The following is a 25,912-nucleotide window of genomic DNA, read 5'->3' as shown; positions in this document are numbered from 1 at the left end:
ATGTTATATGATTTCTACCTTAAAAAAGACTGCACCTTTGAGTGGGTAGCAGCAAGTGCTCACTGTCTGTGGTTCAGCTTCCCAAGGGTGTCCCGGGAGAAAGACGCATTTTGAAGTGGAGAAAGCTACTGGTTCATAAATGCTCGCTCTAGGCTTTCACAGCTGAGACTTGTGGGGTGACTAGCGCCCCTCAGCTGAGGCCATCCATCTCTACACAGATGATGCCACTGTCCCCAGGGGTAGAAGGGCAGCCAGAAGCCAGGGTGAGCTTGGTGCTGTTGACAGGTGGTCACTGTCTGCGTCCATCAGCAGAGAGGCTGGCAGGACCATATGCATTCCTGGGGGGAAAGGATGCTCCAGGCCAATCTGCTGGTCCTTGTGGGGAGCCTCGCAGCTGATGGGGGAGGGGCATTCTCACCCCGAATATCCCCTTCCTGTCAGCATCCTTGTTAGCTGTTGGATGGGGCCTCGCTGAACACTGACAGCGTCCCCTGGTCATCTGTCTAACTCGGATCACAAGGCATAAGCTCAAGTGTCGGCTTTGTGAGCAAAGAGGCTCTTAGGTCACTGGCCGCCATTCTGCTTCCTTTAGCACTTGGCAGTGCCATCCCGGAGGTTTAATGAGCACGTGAGCACGTGACAGACTTCCGTCCACTGGCGCTAATCAGCGTGACGGCACCCCGCTTTGCTGTTAATCACCTGATTTTATTAACCTTCGCATGCTCGGCCGGTTTGTCAAGATTTACCCATGGCAATTAACTGTAGCGGTTTATCCGGGATACTGCGTTTGGCTTGCACGTACAATGAGCATTCCTGTTTCAAAGAACCATAGCCATCAGCTCCTATAGTCTACGACCAGAGAGATGACAGAGAGGTTTAAGATACTTGCCGCTAATTCGCCACGGCCTCTTGCTGCTCTATAAATTTTATAATTTATACATTTAGAATCGCAGTGATTCTGCATGTAGGAAATGCTCAGAGCTTACTTTCAACTGCTTCATTCACCCCAAGGAGGGTGAGAGCTGTTAGATGGATAAGATGCATTGTGTGGAAAGGTGGGGAGGGGGACTTTAACCTGAAGAATCTTCAATGGTTCTAGAGGCTCTGAAATTAGCAAGGCACCTGGCATCCTACGATCTCTGGTACTGAAGCATCTTTAAGAATTCCTTTCTATTCTTCTGTAAGTCAGGGTCTCATTCTATAGACTGAACTGGCTTCAAGCTCGAATTCATAAGGTCCTGCCTTGTGCTGCTATTAACGACATGTGCCCCAAACCTAGGTTTCTTTTCTAACTTGTCCATCAGACAGTAGCCGGAGACCCCTCCTTCCTAAGGAAGAGAGTGCCATTTTATAGAAATTCAGTTGTTTTGCTCTTTATTTGTTTATTTCTGAGATTCTGGGGAGGGAACCCAGGGTCTTGCAAATGCTCTGCCACAAGCCACACCCAATCCCTCCAGTTTTAATTTTATTCATTTTTTTTTCATGCTGGGGTTTGAAGTCAGGGCCCTATGAGTGTGTGACCTGCTCCACCATTTACCCCATTATTTTGAGATGGGGAGGTGTGGTCCTTGTTTCATAGTCCAGGTTGGCTTCAAACTTGTGAACTTGTGATCCTCCTACTTGAACCCCCCAAGTCCTAGAGTTATAGACAATACTGCCATCCCTGGTGCCTAGTAATTTTAGAGTTATCTACCTCTGAGGAGGGCATCATCACACCCTTGCCACTGAACCTTTGGTCTCCTGGCAACACCAGTCTGGTGCCAATCTCCTTCACTGCAGTTCCACAATCTCATTCCTGCTGGATCAGAGCCTCTCTGTGGTCACTCCAGCAGCTTCCTAATATCTCAGTCTTGCCTATTTCTGATCTACCCTCTCACATCTCCAGCAAGCTTGAGATGAGTTCAGTGCGATCGTACAGAGGTATGCCAGTGTTTAATGTCTTCTCTAGAGCCTCAAAGTGAGGTCAGGCTCGAGCTCCCAATAATTGCATTCTATGCACTTCCTCCAAGCCTTGACCTTTTAACCTCTCTGCCCATCACCATTTCTTGGCTCATGAAGACACTGGGCTGCCAGCACAGTGGAGCATGGCAGCCTCTTAGACTCTCCCATTCTCTTTGCAACTAAATGTTATTCTTCTCTCTATACCATATACACTGTATATACTGGATTCATTGTGTATACATACTGTATATATGTAATATATATATATATTATATATACTGTAAACACTGTGAGCTCACAGAGAAAAGCCGGAACTCTAAACATGAATATAGTCACTTATACCAACACTTACGTCATTTGTTTCAAAAATACCCATTTGGGGCTGTGAGTAAGGCTGTGCCAAAACCTGTGCTCAGCCCTGGTGGAAATCCTTAGACTCAATCAATCAATCAATCAACCAACCAGTCTTAATAATCACCCAGCAATCACTTGTATGGGGTGATAAGAACCTCAACTGGTATCTAATATTGTAAATTTATATTATTTCTAGTTTTTACTATAATATAGAAACTCTATGTCAAATAGAGAATACAATATTCTTATTGTAAATTGTCATCTTATCCAGTGATTTCCTTAGACATAATTCTGCTAGTGGAATTATTGAATTAAAAGCTGAGAGACTAGCTGAAATGCCTGTTATATTCTGGCCCAACTGACTTCCCTTTTCTCCACAAGCCCTGAAGTCAGAGGACAAATCTGAGGAGCTGATTCCTCTCTCCTTCCACCTTATGTGGGTGCAGAGTTTGAACTCAGATCGCAGGGCTGTGCAGCAAGCTCCTTTACCTGAGAACCATCTTGACAGCCCCTGGTTATTATCTATTTTAAAAAAACAGAATAGAGTTTTTGTGTGTGTGAGGCCTAACCTCTGGAATGTGATTTATTTAGCCATTTATATCTTCCATGTGAATTTTCTAAGTTCTTTGCTCAATTTCTTTTGAGATAATCATATTTTCCTTGTCAGCGTCCTGACATATGAAGAACTCTCGGAGGCATTTTCATTAAGAATTTTGTGGTTAGTATTACATTAGATTATTAATAGCTTTCATTTTCCTGTCTTCCCTAGGTTTGGTGTCAGGAATATAAATGCACCACAAATTAGCTGTGCGTCTTTCTACCATTCACCATTCAGGACTATAGTAAGAACCACATGCACTATTTCCTTTAACATTTCATAACTTATTGTGTTGTTCTTTTCTTAGCTTCTTGGGTTTTTGTGTGTGTTTGTTTTTGGAGATAGGATCTCATTATATAGGCCAAGCTGGATTTGAACTCACACTAATTCTCCTGCCTCAGCCTATACTGAATACCCGGCTTCCAACTTCTTAAGGTGCATTCTTTTTTAATAAAAGAAAATACTTTGATACCTATAAAAATCTCCTTTAAAAATATATGGAGTTATTTACCCCATACATAAGACAGCAAAAGCTTTATTTCTGTGGGTATTTTTGTTGTTGCTTTATTTATGTGCATTGGTGTTTTGCCTGCATGATGGTGTCAGGTCCCCTGGAACTGGAGTTACAGACATCTGTGAGCTGCCAGGTGGGTGCTGGGAATTGAACCCAGGTCCTCTGGAAGAACAGCCAGTGTTCTTAATTGCTGAGTCATCTCTCCAACCCTGTTTCTGTGTTTTATATATTCCTGTTTTGCCCTTACTTTATGTATTAAATAGTTCTGAGTTTCAAAAAGACATTTTGTGTTTTTTTTCCATGAACAATTGCCAACTTAACTTTAGTGCACTGTCCAGGAGCTAAGCACACTGATGTTTTGTTGGGCCCTAGTTACACAGTCCATTTCAATGGCTCAAGTTCTCCCAATCTTAGCTTTGCTTAACAGATTGCCTTCTTAAAACACAGGATTTTATGTGAGGGAGGCAGATTTTCTCATGAATGTCCCCTTTCCTCTGAAACATGTCTTCTGCTCTGGGCTCGGTGATACTCTCTAGTCCAGGCATTTATTGACATCAGCTGGGCATCTCAGTAAACGCAAACCTGGTACCCACCCTCAGTCTCACCGCTCTGTTTGCCATTCAGACAGTAAACCATCCACCTTTTATTTTAAAGGTTTGATGGTCCACGTTGCTTTTGGAATTTAGGTCAAGTACTTTCTCGATGATATCTCAGTGTGTCGCAATCTCTCCCTAGCTACTTTTCTGGTTCCTCCCTGAAAGCCTCCTGCCCACCTGTAATGTGGCCCCACCTCCCAACGTCATGTTCCAGACGTTCCAGCTGCCTACCATTCCTGAACACCACCACACCTTAATGTTCATTACCATGCTATCTCAATACCAAGTGCCATTTATTCCACATTCTACACAACCACCAGTTCGAATCTAGGCTGGTGATCTATAGTTGGACTCCTAGTGTTTCTAAGACTTCCTTCCCTGTCAAACAGGTTCTGGAGGGAGTCCCATGATTGAACTAAACTTTATGGGAACTTGCACCTGACTGAAATGCTTTCCTAGACATAGCACTTAGGATGGGAGTCCAAGCAGAGAGCCTCAGTATTCACTCTGAGCCAATAAGAAAAGGGGTCAGAAAAATAACATTCAAACCACTTTGGAGGAAACTTTTCAGCTTGATTTTGATATTTCCACACTATAGTCTCCCTTGGATTATATTGCATATGTTATACCTTAGTGTCGTTACTAGCTTGGTGTTCTTCTAATTAAACAGTCACAGATATGCAAGGCACAGTGTCTTCTTGTGTTTGAAGCTATCATAAAGATCAGGATGCTATTGATTCTAGGTCTAGCTTCTGTGATGTGTCAGTCAAACTGGTACTTAACCTGTTCAAGCCTGAACAGGTCTGTGGATAAGGGTCACTCACACCTGTCTTGCAGATTGCATTGAGAAGCCAAGTTGGGCAACTCTGGGCACCAATCTGCTGAAGATGCAATCCACAGAGCTAAAGCCTCTGCCCATTTGAACTTACTCTAGACGGAGATCTAATGACCAATGAGCAAACGGCCCATGGATGCCATTCTGGATGTAATACACAGTGCTAAAGTCTCTGCCCATCTGAACTTATTTTAGACGGAGAGCTAGAAGACCAATGAGTGGGGCTGGAGAGATGGCTCAGAGGTTAAGAGCATTGCCTGCTCTTCCAAAGGTCCTGAGTTCAATTCCCAGCAACCACATGGTGGATCACAACCATCTGTAATGGGGTCTGGTGCCCTCTTCTGACCTGCAGGCGTACACACAGACAGAATATTGTATACATAATAAATAAATAAATATTTTAAAAAAATAGAAGACCAATGAGCAAACAGCCCACGGATGCCATTACAGATGCCATGGGGCAGGATAGGAAGTGACAGGATGGAGATAAAATGCTATTAAGTGGTAGCTAGCCATGATGGTGCACACCTTTATTTCCAGTACTCGGGAGGCAGAGGCAGGCATATCTCTGTGAGTTCAAGGCCAGCCTGGTCTACAGAGACATATAGAGACTGGTCTAGACCAGTAAGGGGTACACAATGAGACCCTGTCTCAAAAAAGGGGTGACTTGCCTCAGAGAGCATATCTAGAGAAAAAATTCTAGGAAGGAAATGGAGAATGAGGACTAAGGACAAACAAACCACAGGAGAGAGGGCATGGAGCAGGAGGAAGGAATGGGACAGCCACCTGAAGGCAGAAACCCCACGGAGGAGTTGAAGGAGGCCAGGCTGGCTGAAGCAGAGCAGGCAGCATGCAGTATGGCTTGCAGCCAATGGCTGATAATGACTGCTTGACTCTAACAGCCAATTGCTGTCCTGGTGGTTTATAACACAGTAGGGTGGGGCTGGGGGCTTATAATGCAAGTAACTTCAAATGATTCTTAAGTGCCCAGTATAATGAGAAAGGTGAATAAGGTCATTGATTAGAATTAATATAACATCAGGGCTGGAAGTATAGATCAGGAACATGGCTGGAGCATTCAGAAGGCCCTGGGTTTGATTCCTAACACCAAATCATCATCATCATCACCATCATTACCGTCATCATTATCATCATCCAATTCAGTGTGCTGTGCCAGGAGTTGAACCCAGAGACTTTCACATGCTAGGTGTGACCATTTCAATGAGAATGGCCCCTATATTCGAATGCTTGGTCCTCAGCTTGTGGAACTGTTTGGGAAGGATTAGGAAGCTTTTCTTTGTTGATGGAAGTGTGTCACTAGGAGCAGGCTTTGAGGTTTCAAAAGACTCTATGAGCCAGGCAGTGCTGTGGGACAATGCTCTTGCACATTGTAAAGATTTGTCAGTCATACTGGTTTCACAAAATGCTGCTTGGCCAGTAGTCAGGCAGGAAGTATAGGCGGGGAAACCAGAGGAGGAGAATTCTGAGAAGAGGAAAGGCAGAGACACAGTTGTTATCCAGAAGCAGAGGAAGCAAGATGAGAATGCCTTACTGAGAAAAGGTACCAAGACATGTGGCTAAACATAGAGAAGAATTATGGGCTAATTTAAATTGTAAGAGCTAGTTAATAATAAGCCTGAGCTAATAAGCCAAACAGTTTATAATTAAGATACACCTCTGTGTGATTCTTTGGGACTGAAAGGCTGCAGGACAGGGTGGGCAAAAACTTCCATCTATAAGGCAGTGGTGGTGCATGCCTTAAACCCAGCACTCTGCAAGCAGAGGTAGGTAGATCTCTGTGAGTTCAAGGTCAGCCTGGTCCAGGATAGCCAGGGATACACAGTGAAACCCTTTCTCAATAAAATTAATTAATTAATTAATTTTTAAAAAGACTCATATGATTTTTGGTCTATCTGCCTCATAGTTGTGGTTGTGCTCAAGATATGAGCTCTCAGCTGCTGCTCCAGCATCATGCCTATCTAGCTGCTGCCATGCTCCCAGACATGACATTCATGGACTCAACCCTGTGAAACCCAAGCCCCAAATTAAATGCTTTCTTTCATAAGTTGCCTTGGTCATGGTGTTTTATCACAGCAATAGGACAGTAATTAAGACCCTAGGCATACAATCTACCACTGAGCTACACTTCTAACCTCTGAGAAATATGTATCTATATTTTAGAGAGTCTCTCTGAATTGCCAAGGTTGGTCTCAAACTCATCATCTTTTTTCTCAGCTTCCTGAGTGCTAGGATTATAGGTATGCACACCATGCCTGGATCAAGAAATAATTTTAAGTGTTAACCTTTCCTGAGAGCTTACTCTGTGCTTTATATATCATTTAAACATTTTATTTCCCAATTTCAAATAACCTATTTGGTAAATACTATTACTGCGTCCTTTACACAGAAAAGGAAGCAAGAATTTAATAAACTCAGTAAAGCTGAGGCAGGGATCAATTAAAGGCAGGGTTTGAATCAGCCAGGCTGACTCACAAATCCGTGCCTCTAGCCATGGCATTGTCCTGTCCTTTACAGGCACAGAGCCACCGTGAGTCAGCTATTTGATGAGTCTTAAAGATCCATTTGCATCCATAACAGTTATTGTGTTAGATAGAAGCAGGAAGTGTGTCAGCAACTCACAGTGTACAGTCTTTATCAGAGATTCATGGAGCTTCAATTCCTTATTCCTAAGACATGAGAAAAGCTCTTCTCCAAGAAAAATAGACTCTAATTAATTAGCATCTTAGTAATCACTTTCAATTAATCTGTATTCATGATTTTTGACTTGCATGTTATGTGTGGGTATGTGTAACTTGCAAGCAGTTACTGATTCTCTCTCTCTTTCTCTCTCCCTCTCTCTCTCTCTCTCTCTGTCTCTCTCTCTCTCTCTCTCTCCCCAGAGGACAGCAACTGTGTATTCTAAGTAGAGATGATAAAGACAGATTTTATGATATAAGTAACTCTGGTTAGAGAAAGTGAGCAGGAAAAATAGCCTGAGGGTTGTTAAAAGTTTGTTTTTAATTAGTCATTTCTCAGACTTTATTAACGCAGAAAAGATAGTTAAGGATCGTTGCTTTAATGAAGACTCTCTGAGGGGTGTATCCAAAGCCTACCCAAGACCACGCCACCACGTCCCCCAGGCAGCCTGCGGTCTGCCTCACTTACATTCCCGTCGTGGTTTGGGCATGAGAGAGGCTTTCCTGCAGCCACCGCGGTGACCGTCTCCAGGATGGAAGAGTCCTCACCATTGCTGCCTGGTGTTCGCTGCAGCACATCCATGAGGTTTGTGATAAAGAAGTTGTTCTGAAGCGCAGCCACCCCCTTCTCAGGCAGGATGGAGGTCTGACGACACACTGGACAGGAGAGGGTTAAGCTGTGGGCTGGAATGTAGTTCTGCAGGCACCTGTTCAGAGCACACATGGGGGCCGTCAGTACGGAGCACCGTTTCTGCCTGCAGGTACTGTCTATGGTCTCATCAACCATGCTCACAGTGGGCCACTTCACAGAAACCCACTCTTTGTGGTGTCTTGTACCAGGGAAATCATGCTTCAGAGACCAAGAGCTGACCTGCCCTCATACTGGCTCTATACACTGACCAGACAAACAACTGTGCTCAAGGAAAAGAAGAGAACGTCTTCTTAGTTTCTTTTCTAGACTTCTGTAGTGTCTAGAGACCTGACACCCACAGTGTGGTTGGTTCAAGGCCAATCAGCCTTGACCTTCTCAGGAACTGGATAGCCCTACCAGGTCAGATGCCCATGTGGCTCACACACATAGCAGAGGCTGGGAAGCCTTGTTCTGTAAGCATTGGGCTCACAAATGTGTGAACTTTTGCACTCGGGGAAAAAAATGTCAGATGTGTTTGTCAACACTGAAATTCATTTGACACATAAAGTCATAATCATAAAAGAAAGGCATCTGACTAGAATATTTGATTAATTAACTTGAGGGAAAACCAGACTCGGCCACAGCATCTCTTGCTTCTCCTCAAGAAACACCAATTCCATCCAGTTAGTTAAGAAAGAAACTTACTAATAATAATGACTAACATATTTGCATCAAACTACATTTGAAATATTCCCCTGAACCTATGGAGGAGGCACCATTATGATCACTTTGGGCAGCCAGATGTGTAGAGAGGAACTAAGTACCCTACCTAGCGTTCTTGAGTAGGTCATGGTTGGAGTGGGAGTCCAAACCCAGGCAGTTTGACGTCATACACTAAGCTTTAAATAACTAGAGCTGCACCTTAATAGACCTGGATGGAGGTGGGTGGTCCTTGGACCTCCCACAGGGCAGAGAAACCTACTTGCTCTTTGGGCTGAGGAGGAAGGAAGACTTGATTGGGAGAGGGGGAGGGAATGGGAGGTGGTGGCGGGGAAGAGGCAGAAATCTTTAATAATTAAATAAATTAATTAATAATAATAAAAAAATAACTAGAGCTGGAGCTGGGCTTGTAGCTCCGTGGTTAAATGCTTGCCCAGCATGCATAGGTCTCATTCACACTGCAGAACAAACCCAAAATGATACTGCATCTTAGCCAGAGTTTGGGAACCACCAATGTGGCCTCTTAGTTTGTGGATGAAGAGAGTAACACCAAGAAGGGTTAGCTGATGAATGGATGGATGGGCCCAGAAGAAACGCCATCCACAACTTGCTCCATAAGTGGCATTGCTAGCCACTGACCAAACCTGCCTTTCACCTTTACTGCTGCAAAGGCCTCTTCAGACCACGGAAAACAGGGTGCTGAGGAATGACTACCTCAAGTTGCCTAGGGCAAAGTAGGCTCATCTTTGTACGAACTCCTATACCACAGGATCTTCTGGGGCCTTGCAGGCCTACCTCTGCCAGCCAGAGGATGGATGCTGCCCTAAGTCCTGCCCTCAGGGACCATGGAAGATGCTGGGTTAGCTGTCTAGGTAACCAATCTCTGTCATTGTTTGATCAATAACTCAAGTAGAATTTATCCTTCTCAAGAACTCTGTTTAGTTTGATACATGGTAGGTTTGTCAGTTTAAAAGGGACCAACTCACAAGACAGGTTTCAGCATAACTTCTTACCATTCCTTTGTTTAAATAAAGGTGATTTCAGTTACAAAGCTCAACTTGTGAGGATCTAAGAATGCTCTGAGGGATAAGAAACTGTTTTAAGGAGCACAAATGCAAGTCACCAGCTTTCTCTCTCATTACACTACTGTTCACTGTCTTAACATTAATCAACAGAATTCTGATAAACTACTAATCCAGCTCTGACAGAGAACTAAGCACCATGCCCCACCACTGTCATCATAGCCACAAGGTTAAGATTTAAATTCCCTTTGACTGTTTCCTAACAATAGACTTCAAAGGTCCTTTTCATTGTGCCAAAAACATCTGCCATCGTTTTTCTGGACAGAAGAGTATTAATGCTTCCAACCAAAATCGTTTTCTGGTGTGAGTATATATACTGCCATTTCTACAATAAATTCCAGGTCAGACGATAAACAGTGGGACTGTTAATGTGTCTAAAACTGATGTTTTCCTCAAAGAATCCTTGTAAGTTCCAGGGAGTCGACTTGAATTCACTTTGAACAGATCAGATGCACTCCAGATAAGAACTGTCAATCGGCAGCCAAAGCCTCCCCACCTTTCCCTGGTCCTGACACCCTCCCCTTCAATCACCAGGACCTAAGGAAAGTTAACCTTGTCCTCTGCTCTGCCAACATCTTGCCAGGTCCAAGAGGTACCAGATGGTTCCACAGAGCCTAGACAGTGACGGGAAACAACCGGGTTCCCTAGGACATGACCAACATCCCAGCTTCTCAAGTCCCTGAAAGAGCAGCAGGAAGCAGTCTTGAGAATCCAGCTCCCCTATTCCTGTCCCACCTGCTAGCCCCCTTTAATTTCTCCTCCTTTTATAATAAGAAAAATATGGGAATGTTACGATTGAGGCATTATGTTAGCTAGCCTGCCATCTGGCAGGAAACACGCAGGCGGTACCCTGGCCAGTCCAGGGTCCTATGCATACAAAGTCTGTACGCAGGTGCAAAATTTGTTTCCTTTAAGAGACAAGCTCTGCCCATTCCAGCTCTCCTTCCTGCTGTTCCTCTGTAGGAGCAAGCACTACTTTTCCTGTCTCTTTCTTCTCTTTCTCTTCTTTTCCCCCTCTCTCCCTTCCCTTTTCCCTTTCCCTTCCCTTCCCCCAATAAAATTTCATATTTAAGTTTTATCTGCCTGGCCGTGTTTGTCCCTCACCCATCATAGGCTTCCCACCAGGGTCCCACTTGTGCCGTTTGACAACAATGCCTATATATGAATAAAATGAAAAGCACGATACAAACCATCACTAAAACAAAACAATCTCCTACATAATTCCAAACAAAAGGAGAAAGCCCACAGCTTCTAACCAAAAGCAAATGTACCTTCCCTCTACCCATCTCTGCTATCAAGGATGTGGTCATTCTAATGCAGCAGGACCCTCCAAAGTAAATTAACTCATTTTTTAATTCCCAGTTAAATGATAAATGTATTTTTAATTGGATGGGAAATAAAATCAGCATATATTTGAAATCACTGGAAGCACTTATTTCATGATCTAGAAGTAGGAAGCATGCGATTTTAATTACATCTATTAAGTAATAGAAATGTACTTAACGACATGTGTTCAAACATAACTGAGTATCCATTTTTAAAGATAATATTTATAAAGCCTTGATAAGGATACATTTAAACTGAGCCACAAGTAAATGACACACTAACAACTCCTCTTTCTGCTTTTGTTTTTGTTGTTTCTGTTTTGGTTTTTACTTGTTTGTTTTTGAGACAAGGTCTTTCTAGTAGCTCTGGCTGTCCTGGAATTCACTATGTAGACCTTGAACTCAGAGATCTACCTACCTCTGCCTCCCGAGTGCTGGGATTAAAGGAGTGTGCCACCACTCCAATCCTGATTTTGTTGTTGTTTGTTTTTAAGACAAGATCTCTGTGTATAGCCCAGACTATCTTCAAACTCAAAATTCTACTACTTCAGCCTCCTAAGTACCATAGTTACAGGCTTGTGCTACCAAGCAGGTCAAATAACAAACTTCTTATCCCTGTGTTTTTTTATTTTTGCTTTTGTTTTTACATCATAAATAAAGCCATGGAGAATAAAAGCACATTCAAAGGACTGGAGAAGTGTTTCTGTGTCTGAGAGAGCTATCTGCTCTTCCATAGGGTCAGAGTGTGGTTCCCAGCACCCACATCCAGTCAACGACTCACAACCGCCTATAACGCCAGTTCCAGGATAGCAGACACCCTTTTCTGGCCTCTGCCCACAGATACACACACACACACACACACACACACACACACACACACACACACAGAGATAAAAATAAAATCCTAGCCTTTAATCCCAGCACTTGGAAAGCAGAAGCAGGTAGGTCTCTGTGACCTCAAGGTCAACCTGGTCTACATAGTGAAAGCCTGCCTCAAAAATATAAATAAATAAATAAGTAAGTAAGTAAGTAAGTAAGTAAATATCTTTCAAATGAAATAACAATTGAAAACACTCTTACAAGAAAGAAAAAGAAGAACTGTGCTTTCTTTAGCTCTGCCTCTTTTGGAAGTGAGCCAGTTCATTCCTGGATGCTTTCTCAGACTTGTAATTGTTTGAAATGAAATCACTACTGATTCCTGATTCCTGACTGGATTTCTAGGTGCCTGTTAGGAGCACGAGTCAGAGCACAAGTCTCTCACAGGTAGCAGCAGAATCTCGAGAAAGAGCCCGTGCGGGTAGCAGGTGAGCGTGGGAGCATGAGAGAAGCTTACCTCTCGCAGAAAGTGTGCAGACACGGCAGGACCTTGGGGTTCTTGTACCGTTCCAGGCATATACTGCAGATCAGAAACTGTTTGTCGATCTGGCGCACCACGGGACTTGGGATGCTGGCGCCCTCACTGGCCATCCTAGACCACTGACATGGGAGGCCGGCTGTCGTCGACCCTGCACGCTGCTGCAGCCGGTGAGAAAAGTCAAAAGAAAAACACGTGATCACCCTCTATGCACACCAATCCTGGGCTCTTCTACTCTAAACACAGAAAACGATGTCAGTGACCTCAAAGACAATAACCAGAGCCAGCTCTCATTACTACGGAAGTAATAGCAGGCTTGTTTGTGCTATAAATAACAGTAAAATACTGACATCTTCCTTCCCCATACAGACAACAGATCAGGAGAGGGTGTGTCCCACCAAGAAGACATTGGCTGAGTTTAAAAGTGAGTGGTGGCCGAGGGGCAAATAGTTACACAGCACATGCCTTTACCCATGACTGGATATACAATTTCCCTTTTATATTCATGTGACATTCAGTATGTTTTTTTTTTTTTTAGTCTCTATACTTTGAGGGGACTAGAAGATGCCACTTCCCACACGGCACCCTGGTGTAAGTTGTTTTAACTGAAAGCTGTTGAGAAACGATATGCAGTCATTGGGGAAAACTTATCTCCTCTTATGTACCTAGAGCCTGTAAATGATCTGATCAAAGGCTTTCGCAGGGGGAAAGTTATACAGATTGTACTGGTGCGAATTGTTTTTAACACTCGTTTTGTTTGTGCGTCTGTGTGTGGGCACGCCACGGCACATGTGAAGGTCAGGGGACAAACTTGTGTGAACCACATGGATCCAGTGGTTGGACACAGGTCCTCAGCACTGGCAGGAAGCTCCTTTACCCCTGAGTCGTCTATCCAGTCCTGTACGGCTTTGTTGGTTTGTTTGTTTGTTCATTTACTAGCGTTCTTAACTCTACATATTCAGAAGTTTTCAGAGGAAAGAGGTGAAAACCCCAGGAGGTGACCAGACTTGGGCATTTTAACAACAGCAAACACTTCTTGTCTACAAGGGACACGAATTTTCCTTCCGTAAAGGACATTTCTCCCTCAGAACTGAAGTGTGGGGAAGGCTCTCGGGGACTGTGGCTGCATGGAGATGGGCTCCATAGCAAAACGTGCCTGACCAAGCTGGCAGACCCAGGCTTCCCTCTCATTTCCCAGAGCCCAGCCCCCTTTCCCTTTCTCAGTCCCTCACAATGACCAGGAGTTATCAAACTGTGCTATCTAGTAACAGAGCAGACTAAAGCAGAGGCAAGTCCTGTAATCTTAAAGAAAGAGCCCCACTTCTGGGCTTTGAAGGGAAAGAGAAGTGAATGCAGAGGAAGCTTCCAGTGTGCACTTGAGGGACCGTGTGTGACAAAGACCGCGGAGAGGAAAGCAGAGTCCCCTGGGCAGGAGGTTATAACAGTCCCAGCTTGGGCCAGCACCTCAAAGTTTCTGGCTCCTATCTCAAAAAGTTAGCAAGGGTTCTGAAATTCACTTTTCAGTTTCCTAAATACTTGATAGAGTGCTCACAGGCCTCTTGTTCTCAAGGGAAATACTCTACCAAAGATAGAAGGAAGGGTGGGAGGGAGGACAGACAGAAGCTAATTAATCTTCAACATAATAAAAATGAAAAACGTATTCTATGTATGAGACAGACACACACACATCCTAGGGGGTGAACAGCAAATGCGTCTCCGAAACTTAACGCCTTTCCTCCTCCTGAGCTGCTCACCGCTCTGACCTTGTGCTTTGACGAGACTTTGCTTTTGAAACTTAGCTTACATCTGACACTAGACCTTGGTCTGTGACCTGTGTCTGAAGCTGGGACCCACGGCGTATTTACGACATCAAAGCCCTGGGCTTTCTGTGGGAGCCGCTCTCTTCCAAACCCGGGCGCTGACTCTTATGCCGCACCAAACAACCAATGTTGTCAGATGCACTTTGGCTTCTGCTTTAGACAACTATGTGTTTTTATTCCGTGTATATGAATGTTCCGCCTGCACGCACGTGTGTACACTCCACGCACGTCTGCTGTCGGAAGAAGCCAGAAGAGGGTGTCACATCCCCTGCAACTGGAGTTACAGAGCAATCATGTGGATGCTGAGAACCAAATCCCACTCTTCTGGAAGAAAGTCAGAGTTCTTACAAAATCCAGTCCCAAGTAGTAGTTCACCTTTTATTAAGAAAGCTCTGGCTCTTCCCAATCTAAGTGGCCAACCCTAAAAACATTTACATACAGGCAATACTAATGAGCTCAGTATGTTGTAACTATATATTATTCATTTTATATGGATATGACAATAATTTTCTATTTATTTTAATATTATACTTACTAAAGATGTGCAAACAAAATAAATACCACACACCAACATTTACCAGATCCAAAGTCTACACATCTCAATAAACTTCTACATAGTTAGAACAGGCATTCTGAAGCTGTGGGGTTTCACATTGGGTGTTACACTTGCACTGTCTAGTATATTTTTATGTAGTTATGACAATAATAATTAGAGAAAAAGAGGCTATGCATTTGAAAGGAAGGTCATAGAAAGGGGGAGGAGGAGAAGGAGCAGAGGAAATGGCATAATTACATTTTATTTAAAAATAAAATTAAAAAATAAAATCCCGCCAAGATCCGTTCTAACAGAGTCACACACATGACAGGTTTATAAGGGAATATGATTAGCGAACGGTGTTTGTGAAGCATCTGTCAGGCAGGAGTACCACCTCCAGTCAGAGCTCCCTGCATGGTGAGGCAGTGTAGGTGGGAATATCTGATAGGCCGGCATGGGCGGCCAGACTTTCTGTAGAGTAGTCCCTGAAGAGCTAGAGATAGATCTTCACTGATGGGCTGAAGGGCGGTTCATCTCTCGGGAGCTGGACCACATCCCTATGACATCAGACTAGTGAAGGAAAGCTTTGTCTGTCTCAGGGACAAGGAAACCAAAGCTGAGGTCTAAATGACCTGCGCAAGGTCATCAAGGAAAATCAGTGGGGTGGGAAGCTCAGGTTTCAGGTTTTCTGCCTCTTCTGATGGGCGTCTGGTAGCTAATCTTAAACAAGGGTAACGTTCGTGTGTGTCGCAACAATGGCGGCGCGCTCTCTTCCGTGGCAGTAAAAGTTGCCTATGAGAAATCGACCCAGTTCTTGAACAAAAATTCACTAAGGGTTCGGGTATTATTATTATTATTATTTTAATGACAGTCTGGCTGGAGATGTGGCTCAGTGAGAGAACATACTCAGCACTCGATCTAAGGTTTGGTTCCCTTACTCCCACACATTCTGTCGTTAGACAGGGGCTTGAGGAATAGCTCAGCAGTCACAAACTCTTACTGGTCTTGCAGAAGCCTGGCTTCAGATCCCAGAACCCACAGGACAGCTTACAATAGTAACTTCACTTCCAGGGGGTCTGACACCTCCTCTGGCTTCCAGGGCACACACGTGGTACACAGATATACATGCAGGCAGAACACTCATGCACATAAAAGCAAAATAGATAAATCTTTTTGAAAAGCCAGTTAACATTTATTTTGAATAGCTTTAAAAGTTCAAAGTCGCATCTATGTATCCGTTTGTGTTGGGGCGCAGGGGCTACGGTGCAGCAGCAAGCACACAGGGGGGCAGAGGATAACTTTTGTGAGCGGCTTCTCTCCTGCCACTGAGTGGGTCTCGGGGACCTGCTAAGGCTTGGCAGCAGAGCATGTACCCGCTGAGCCACCGCACTTGCCCTTGAACACGTCTGATGTTTTTCACAGGACCATGCTGGCTCACAACAGCAAAAAGAAGGGATGGTGGGGAGAGAACGCAGATATTTAAGCGACTTAAAAAAAAAACAAAAACCTTGTTTTAACCAAATGATATATATTAACTGAATAAAATTTGTTAAGCCGACATTCTTATACTCTAAAACGTAAGAGAAAGCATTTGGTTCTAATTCTATGGTAATTATTTTGGTGAGTGGCAATGTCTGTGTTAGTATGTTCATTCGCATGGTGCATTAATTATGCCTACTCATTAACACTGACTGAAAGTCATGGCAGGGCTGCAGATCTGTCACAAGTGACCTCTTGAAGACAGCTTGCTCTTCAGAACTCCCACGATCAGCACAAAAGCTTTCCAAGCCCCAAGGACCCCCGAGTTTGCCAGGATAAGAACGCTTCCGGGAATCCTTCTGGATGTGCTCTACCGGAAAGCGTTTCACTGCTCCTAAAGGGACAATGTGCTTGGGAGAGCTCAAGCACAGCGTGAGCCAGAGATCGTGGTGGTGGGGCACCATTGCGAGGAGGCAGCAGTCTTTAATCAAGGGCTTGGGCACTGCCAACGGTGAATACCTAACTACGTTCTCCTGGGATGTCCCTCCCTATCTGGGCTTCCAAATGGTGGATAACCCTTTCTACCCATGGATGTGACCGAAATCAGTGCAGGGGAGTGAAGATCAGAGACAGAACGGCTCTTCTGCTGGAGACAGCAGGGTTAAGTGGAAGAAACCATCCGTGGAGCCAGGGAGAGCTGATGGCACACCCATTGGCAAAAGGCCAATGGAGGTGAAGGCAGAAGAGCCTTTCTTCTTGAAACTGGGCCTTGCTATGCAATGCAGGCTCTCAAAATCCTCCTCCCTCTATGTTCCAAGTCCTGGGGTTAGAGGACACTACACCTGGTCAAAAGTCATTTTTATATGATACAGTCCGCACTAGACAGAGGTTGATATTTATCACCTAGAAGAGCTTTTCTATGAAAACCAAACAAGTGTTCCTGAGGCCCTTTCACCCTACCCCTGCTCCCCCTTCCCCTGACCCCACTCCCTACTGCTTTGTTTGGGAGTCTCCTACTCAATCTGATCACGAGGTTTAAAACCCCACATGGGGCTCCATAAACATCTATTTTCTCTTATGGACCCCATGTTTGTGCAGCAGCACCCTCCCTCCATATGTTGAAGCCGTAGCCCATAATGTACTTGAAGACTGTGATCATTTGTGGCAGAGAATTAGGCCGTGAGGATGGAGCCCTAAGGATGGGATCTGAGCTGAGCAGTATAGTTTCCCATCCTCATTATCCCGCAGATTTCGGCTGTCTATGTGGGTAGAAATGGTCTTGACACTTCAGAGACCCAGATGAGAAAGGAGGCCAGGCCAGAATCAAAGTCAGTACTGCTTTTCTAATCAAGGAACTGATCACCGCAACACTCTAGCTAAAGGTTGCCTGTTCTGGACATATTCCTCAACCCATGCAGGCTGATGGCATTTTTCCCACTGTGCTTCCTGGCATGAGGGAAGCATGCTGCTCCTTCTCCACCCATCTCTCTCCATGTGAGGAGAGCATAAAGGGACGGCCATCTGTCTGCAAAGCTGGAGGACGGCTCTCTCCAGAAACCTGCTGTCTTGGTTCCCTGTGCTTGGACTTCTAACCTCCAGAACTGGAAGGAACAACTGTTGAAAGCCCCCTAGTCTACGGCAGTTCTGCCACAGGAAAGACCTGGCTGAAACCCCTTCTGATACAGTATTTACTGCATTGCAATTTGTTTATGTCGCTCTCTTATCTCCCCACCCCGGCACTACCACCTCACCCTGACGTGTAAGACGAGCAATGTGAGTGAGTCTGTACGCTCCCCTCATCCCAGAAACTAGGACTGTGTGTGCCTGGTACTTCACCGTCACTGGTTTCTGAATAAACAGAGTAGGCTCCTGGTGGACTAGAGCATGACAGTTGGAAAAAGAAGCTAGGTTCTGTGACAAAGCGTGTTTGTTGTGAATACTGCCATTGGCATCAGCGTTGCCTGCCTCCCGGTGTGACAGTCTAAAGCTCTCCAACACGTGTTATCATCCAGAGGATGAGCGTCAGCAACATATTTATACATGCTCACATTCAGAGGAAGAGCTGGAAAACCACTGAGGACACATAGGCACAACAGTCAACAGCCTAAGCCTTGGCACAGACGGCCCTCATTAAGGGTGGTTTTGCCAGCTAAACATGGTATGTTGTGGGGAAAGCAACGCGGCAAACAGGAAACAGTCCTTGAGCAGAAAATCCTGCCCCAGCATTTCTTCCCTCACTACAGCTCTCATGGCTTCCCTGGCTCGCTCGCTGTAGTCTCCTCCGACTTTGTGGGAGTTACCACCAAATGGGGTGGAATTGACAGTAGATGAAATGAGAGAGAATGCTGCAGCTGCAAATCCGAGATTCAGACCACACTTCCCGCCCCAAATTATACCATTCAGACTGGAAAAGCGTCCGGGGTTGCTGCTGATACCAGCACCGGGAAAAGTAGCGGGAGAATGGAAGGAAAAAGCCTAGAAGGGAGGCAGCGAGCCCGGACTGGCAGGCTGGCCAGGGAAGACGGAGCCTGTGATTTGTAAATTGTGGCATAATTTATTCAACCCCCCCCCCCCATGGTACAGAACTCCACTTCTCTTTCTCAAACAAGGTCTCACTGTGTAGCGCAGATTGGTCTCAAACCCATTACCTTCCTGACTCAGCCTCCTGACGGCCAATGCTACAGGCGTCCATTTTCATGCCTAACTCTACCTCCGTCTCGAGAGGCTAGGTTTGTCGCAGTCCTGGCCCAGTATTTATCTTCGGACCTCTCTGTTGAGTTTATTTAATAATGTGCTAACATTTTTAAAAAGTTCTTCAGTTAATGATGACAGTGAGGACAGGACAAAAAAAAAAATCAGTTTCTCCAGTAGATCAAAAATCTTATGTTTATAGAAAAGAAATAATGAATTCATTACTATAATTCAAGATATGTTCCATGGGGGCAGGTGACACCTGGAGCTCAAGGCACAGGTGCAGCGGCATTTAAAGGACAGGTGTTTCAGGGGCTGGGAAAGAGTTTGCCATGTAAGCAAGAGGACCCAAGTTCAATCCCTAGAAAAAGCCAGAAGCCGGGTGTGGCAGCAATGGCTGTAATCCTGGATGTAGCGGACAGAGACAAGCAGAACGCTGAACCATTGACACACAGGCCAGGCTAGCCAAGCTGGTGACCCCGTGTCAAAGAAGACACCGACCTCTGGTCTCTACACACAGGTACGCATGCAGGCATATGCATGCACACAGTATCTCCCCCCACCAAGTAGGATCTTTGGACTGAGTTAGGAGCCTAGCCATTCATCTACACTTGAGTTTGAACTGTTACTGATGACTCAGCGGGAAGAAAGAGGGCAGTCTTCCTGCAAAGTGAAAACAGGGTGACCCAATTTCAGTTCAATCAAGCCTGCCTGATCCCAGGGGAGCCACTCTGTAAATTAGAAGGCAAGATCCTTTCTTTCATGTGTGTGTGTGTGTGTGTGTGTGTGTATGTGTGTGTGTGTGACAGAGAGAGAGACAGAGAGACAGAGAGAGAGAGAGAGGAGAAAGAGACAGAGAGAGAGAGGAGAGAGAGAAGAGAGAGAGAGAGAGAGAGAGAGAGAGAGAGAGAGAGCGCACGCATGTTTGAAGGCTGAGCGCCTCTCCTCTGACTTCAGCCTGTCTCCAGGCAAAGGTGTGCCCAAGCTCCTCAAAGCCCTGCTCCCTCGGCCAGGGATGGATGGATGACAGCCTCCCTCGATGCACTGGCTTTTCCATATGGAAGTTTATTTCTAAGCTGAACTCCTCAAGCCCTCACTCCCTGAAGCTTTGCTTTGAACTCTCAAGGCTCCAAAAGACTGAGTCTGTCTGCGTGAGGAGAGCTAAGTGGCTGAGCTAATTGGTATTTACGTTGTGATGCCCTGGGACAATTGAGATGAGTGGGGTCTCTTCTCCCCACATCCATCACTGTGCCACGGCTCCCCTAGGCTTCCTCTGGGGATTACACAAAGCAGCTGAGTGTTCTACATCCACAAGAAGAGCAGGGAGCAGCCATGTTGCTAAGGAACTGGGGACCCCTTCTGTGAGCTGGGAGGGACTGACAGAAAGGGAGAAAAGAATTTCACCTTAGAACTCCCCCAAAACGTAAGCCTGTGTGACAATAACCCTCCCTTACCTCTGGTGCATAGGAAGCATGTTGTTTCTGCTCTTAGTCAGAGTAAGTGTTGTCTTTGGTAATAAGTCTCAAGAAAAAGGATAAAAAGGGATCAATGAAGAAAGGGAAGATCTCCAAACTGGAGGCAGAACAAGGCCGAGAAGTGGCCGGGAAGATTGGCATAGAAAAAGTCGCAACACGTGGCTTCTTCAAGTGATGCTATTTGAAAACTTGGCTCCCCACACCCCTCACTTTCAGTTCTAAGGCAAGGCTCCCAGTTTCAGGGGGTACCTGATCCATTGAATTCAGACAACTCACACAATAGAAAGACTCAGAAAGCCCTACTGGCCGCTGACTGTGGAGCAAACTGTGCTCTGACCTCCCGTGGTAGGAATGAGACAGACTGCAGCCAAGCGTCTTTTTAAAGCCACTACAGATGTGCTCAAGTAAATCACTCTGATACAACTGAGAAGCAGTCGACTTTTGAAGAAACAAACCAGGCCCAGGCTGGGGGCGTTGTTCTAAGAGTGCCTGTCTGGCAAGCACATGGCCTGGGTTGGGTCCTCAACAAGGCAGGGGTTCACACACAGTCATCCCCCATCCCCCTCTCTAGCATGCAGACAAAGATAATTTGCAGCATTTTTAAAGAAACCTAAAATATTTCTTTATCTTCTATATGTTTTAACATATAAAAACATTTGGTCAGTGCACATTAGTCTTATCAGAGAAATAATGAAAAGAGGCAAAGAGATTCTTAAATTTTTAGCTTTGGTAATTTAAAAAAATGGCTTCCCATTTAGGGTTTCTATGCAACACAAGCCAATAAGAATGTTGAATTTAGACAAATCAATGTTAAAAGCTACCCAAATGAAGGGTATTTTCATTTTTGAGACAAAGAATAAGTGTTTTTTTACTTTGTTCCATAACCCATAGCATCCATTAATCTTTTGTTGTCCCACATTTAAAAAAATTAAGCTATTTTAGGATTATAACATTCATAGAAGGTGAAAAGGTGCATAGGCCCACCAGTCTGTTTTTTAAAATGTGTGGGTTAAATATGGTGATTCATCAATGGATCTGTCAGGGAGCTTTTTTTACATTGTCTCACAATCATTGCAATGCAAATCGCTTGTGTTTTCAGAAGAACTCTTCAGAGGGCCAGGAAGGGCTGTCAGGGATGGCTGGAGTGCTAGGCTCCAGGAGCTTCTCCATGCCACAGCACACGTGAAACTTTTCATTGTGTGCTTGCCGCCTGGCCCCCCCGCGGCCTGAATTATTTAACAGGACAGTGGGTCAGGACAGCACTAGCAAAGCACCTGCCTAAAAACAAGGGGAGTCCTTTGGAAATCACTTTCACACTGCGCGATGCAGAATTCAGCTTAGGGATCTGAGCAAACAAACAGCTCTCTCTGTATTACAGCGTTTAAAACCTCTAACGATTTACTTGTGGAGAATAAAGCAGAAAAACCGGCAGCTTCCAAATGCCTCATTCTGAGTCTGTATCTTGGAAGCTGTGACACTTAACCCATCCTTTCTTCTGGCACAAATATTTTCTTTTGGTTCCAGAATTCATTCATTCAACATTCAATTTTTAGTTGGAAACAAATAGCCTTCCTACTGGCTTTCCTATTGCTGTACAACGAGGATTAATGTCAGGGTGGGGCATTCTTGCAGGGAAAAAAAACTGATACAAAAATTACCCATGATTCGAGGAAGCAGAACTAAGGGCCAACCCAGGGATTTCTCTCCTTCTGTGTAGTTCTTCCATTGAGCTCCACCCAGAATTGATTGGACTTCCATAGCAGGAAAATTTGTCAGAAAGAAGTATTTGATGATGTGTGTTTGCCACTCTCAGTGGCATCTAGAATCCAGGGGGTCGAGTCATGCATTATGAATGAATGTGTTTCCAATGGCAACTCGGAGGCAAGGAGCTCAGCCCAGGGCAGACAGCCGGGTGGGGGAAGGGTGGAAACGCACATCCTCCACCTAGGAGTACCCAGGAAGGAATCCTGCAAATTCTATACTTCATCCCGACATCAAGATGCAGGAAGTGTAATTCTACTTGAAATAAACCAAGACAACACTAAAATAGCGATAAATGAGGATAAAAATCTAAGCCGTTCACAATAGCTTTCTCCCCACAGTTAATTTGATGCTTTTGTTTAGGCAGAGTAGGCTCTTCCCTTATTTTGTGATTAAGGAGCATGCAGCATCACCACGAAAAGGAAGCGAAGAAAGTACGAGCAGTTATCCCCAGAAATAACGGCAAGCAACCAGAACACCGAGGACCTACCCATCTCTCCCGATAAACAGAAAAGTCAGCGAGGTAAAGAAAGACATCCCCTCTAGGCTGTCTCTGCTGCAGCCCCGCCACCCAAAAGAACAATGCACAGTCCTGCTACCATCTCAAGTTAGGAAGCACCATGCAAACAGACCGGTTAAAATTCCCTACCATGCAATGCAGCCATCATCAGAAGCCCAGCATTATCTTCTGCTCTAAGTAGAGACGTGCCAGCTCATGAACAAGACAGAGGAAGAGAATAAAACGGAGGAAACGAGAGAAGGCTCAGGAAAGTCGGCAGGAATGTTTCTGGGTCATTAACAAGTAGGAGACCCCCTTCCGAATTCAGACCAATCAATCTTTATCTTACAGGACATCTTTTTTCTCAGCGTCTGTTGAAAAGACTGCAGCAAGCCACACTGCAGCAAGGGATTGTGGGATAGGGATGCAGCAGCGAGCAGCAAAGAGATTCGCGGGTGGCTGGCTTTCCCCTCTGAGTCAGCAGTCAGCTGCTAGCGTGCTCCAGTGCGAGGCTGCCAGGCTCCATCCCCAAATCCGACCGCAGGATTAACCCCAGGAGGTGTGGGGAGCACCAGTCTCCCAGCGTGCAGACAAGACGGGTACCCACCCAAGAGCATTCCGAATCAGAAACTACGCTGGTCGTATAAGCCAGTGCTGAGGTAGGAAGAATAGATTTGAGAATCGATGAAAAGTTCAGATTTGGAGGAGCGTCTTAGTAGGTGTGACAGCATGCAATTTCATCAGCTAAACTGAAGTCTGTTTCTTTACATGCTGCAGGTAGCTTGAAAGAAGGCAGATATTTAAAAAGCAGAATCACCTCGGTTCCACGGCCCCTTCTACCCACCCCACCCAATGCATCTCCCAGGAAAAGGTCTGTGCAATGCAGTTCACCAAGTCAGACAATACAGAGGCCATTTCTCTGTGTCTTACAGTTCTAATCATTAAGGGAGAAAAATAAATAATAGTTGGCACATACTCTGATTCGGGGAAAACGGGCTCTATTCTGTTTCTGGTGATGAACTTTTCAGCTACGGATTGAGAAACCTGACAAACCGTTATGTCCATAACTTGATTTCCTATCAAGTCATTAAATGTACTTAAAATATTAAGAGGACAAAATGGCCAACAAGTACCTATTTAACAGTACTTAGGTCTCTATAGTGTAACAAATACTGCAGAACAAAAACCTTATGTATTAGAATTCAAAACCATCCTCTTTACAGCAATAGAGGCAGACAATACTTTTCTGTGCTGGACTTTAAGAGCAACACTAATAATTCTTTATTTAAACAATAGGATTATATATTTGATGGCACCCACCCTTTCCATACAGGTAAGCACTGCATTGAGCCCTTAAAAGGGCCTTGACCACAGAGGTCAGTGAAGGTTATGTAGTGGGATAGGGAGTTGAGAGTCCAGTGACATCAACAGGTCTTGGAAATGTCAGGACATGCCACTGTGGGCATTTCATTTTAGAATCGAATAAGTGCACCTCCTTTAACTACAATAGCCAGCAATAAGACCGAGGACCAAGCCCTACCTGCTGCCTGATTTCTTCACCATCATTTCCTAACCCATCAAGTTAGACATCTTAGTAATGGCTTTAGGGAGGGGACTTTGTAAACTGGTAAAGGGGGAACTGGCTTTGTAGTTTTAAGAATTGGTCCTAACTGCATTATAAACGTCTGAGGCAGGCAATATGTCCACATAAAACCCTGCACACAAATGTTACAAGCAGCATTATTCACAACAGCCCCAAGTCAGAGACATCCATGGCATCCACCAACTGGTAAGAATGTATAATTACAGGTGGGCAGTGGGCACCTTTAATCCCAGCACTCAGGAGGCAGAGGTAGGTAGATAACTGAGTTCAAGGCCAGCCTGGTCTACATACCAAGTTTCAGGACAGTCAGGGAAACACAGAGAAACCCTGCCTCCATAATAAATAAATAAATAAATAAATAAATAGCAAATTTCTAACCTTGTATAATGGGATACTATTAATAAAGAGAATATAATACTGATATATGCTGTGGTGGATGAACTTTGAAAATGTGCTTAATGGGAAAGGTTGGACATATAGTAACATACTTTACATTATTTCATTGTCATGAATTAAAACAGAAAAATGTATTTGTATTCCAGTTCCCTACAAGAAGAGGTCCACACAGACAGAAAGTAGGTTAGAAGTGGATGCACTGTTCACATTTAGTGCAAGGCACAGGGGTACCAAACACCCTTCAGTACATGGGAGAGTCCCACACAAGTTGCCAACAGCATCTCCTTTGGGAAATCCTCTTCCCCAGGCTGGCACACCACTGGCAAGAATGTACATCTTCCCCACCTCCTCCCCCTGCTCAACTCCCTCTCATTCCTTCAAAGTCACCACTCCTGTTAGGGAGGCTCCTCTGACTCCTCCCCCAGCTACTAGATGCTCTCCTCTCATCTTGGGTCCGGGAGCCACTCTTGCAAGTTCTGTAGCATTCCTGGTTAAGCTGTGAGAGGTTCTTTTACCCCAAACTTCCCAGGCCCCAATGCAAGGCTTGTCCCATAGTAGATACTCCATAAAAGACTCAGAATGATGAAATTTTCCTATAAAGCAATACATGGCAGAATACAATGCAAGGTAAATATATTCATTTCACAAATGAAAAATAATTGGGCCAGAGGCCATTCGAGAGAGGCAAATCTTATGAGCGACTTATGATTTATAAAGGGCTTTCATCATAGATTTTCTCCTTGAACTTCAAACCAGACCTCTCCAAAGGTAGGAGCAAGTATTACGATTATTGTAGTATGGATTAAAGTTTACAAAAGGTTAAGTGCCCAGCTGAGGGAAGAGTAGCTGCTATAGAGTAGATGTGATCTGTGCCATGGCGCCCCTAGTGGATAAGAAAGAGCAGTGAGGGTAACCAGGCAATTCCAGAGTCAAACAAAGCCAGCTGGCTCAAGAGGTATTTGTGTCAGTGACATCATGGATATAACCAATGAAAAGTGGGCAACCTG

At 44.7% G+C, this 25,912-nt stretch overlaps 1 protein-coding gene across 4 annotated transcripts in view; it reads right to left on the bottom strand.

Moving 5' to 3' along the window:
* Nucleotides 1–25,912, bottom strand: part of Trim2 (tripartite motif containing 2) — a 109,529-nt gene that overhangs the window by 30,630 nt on the left and 52,987 nt on the right. For 3 of the 4 annotated variants that reach the window (XM_057756876.1, XM_057756874.1, XM_057756873.1), the window contains exons 2-3: nt 12,626–12,807; nt 8,004–8,241 (exon numbers count right to left, since the gene is read on the bottom strand). In XM_057756876.1, coding sequence (XP_057612859.1) covers nt 8,004–8,241; nt 12,626–12,759 — 372 coding nt within the window. In that variant the 5' untranslated portion in view covers nt 12,760–12,807. Of the gene's footprint in view, nt 1–8,003; nt 8,242–12,625; nt 12,808–23,056; nt 23,290–25,912 lie in introns of those variants that run through there. The other variant, XM_057756872.1, reaches the window with a different exon arrangement.

Source organism: Chionomys nivalis, chromosome 24, assembly GCF_950005125.1.
Source record: "Chionomys nivalis chromosome 24, mChiNiv1.1, whole genome shotgun sequence".
NCBI lineage: Eukaryota > Metazoa > Chordata > Mammalia > Rodentia > Cricetidae > Chionomys > Chionomys nivalis.
This window is presented reverse-complemented; position numbering and strand designations above follow the sequence as displayed.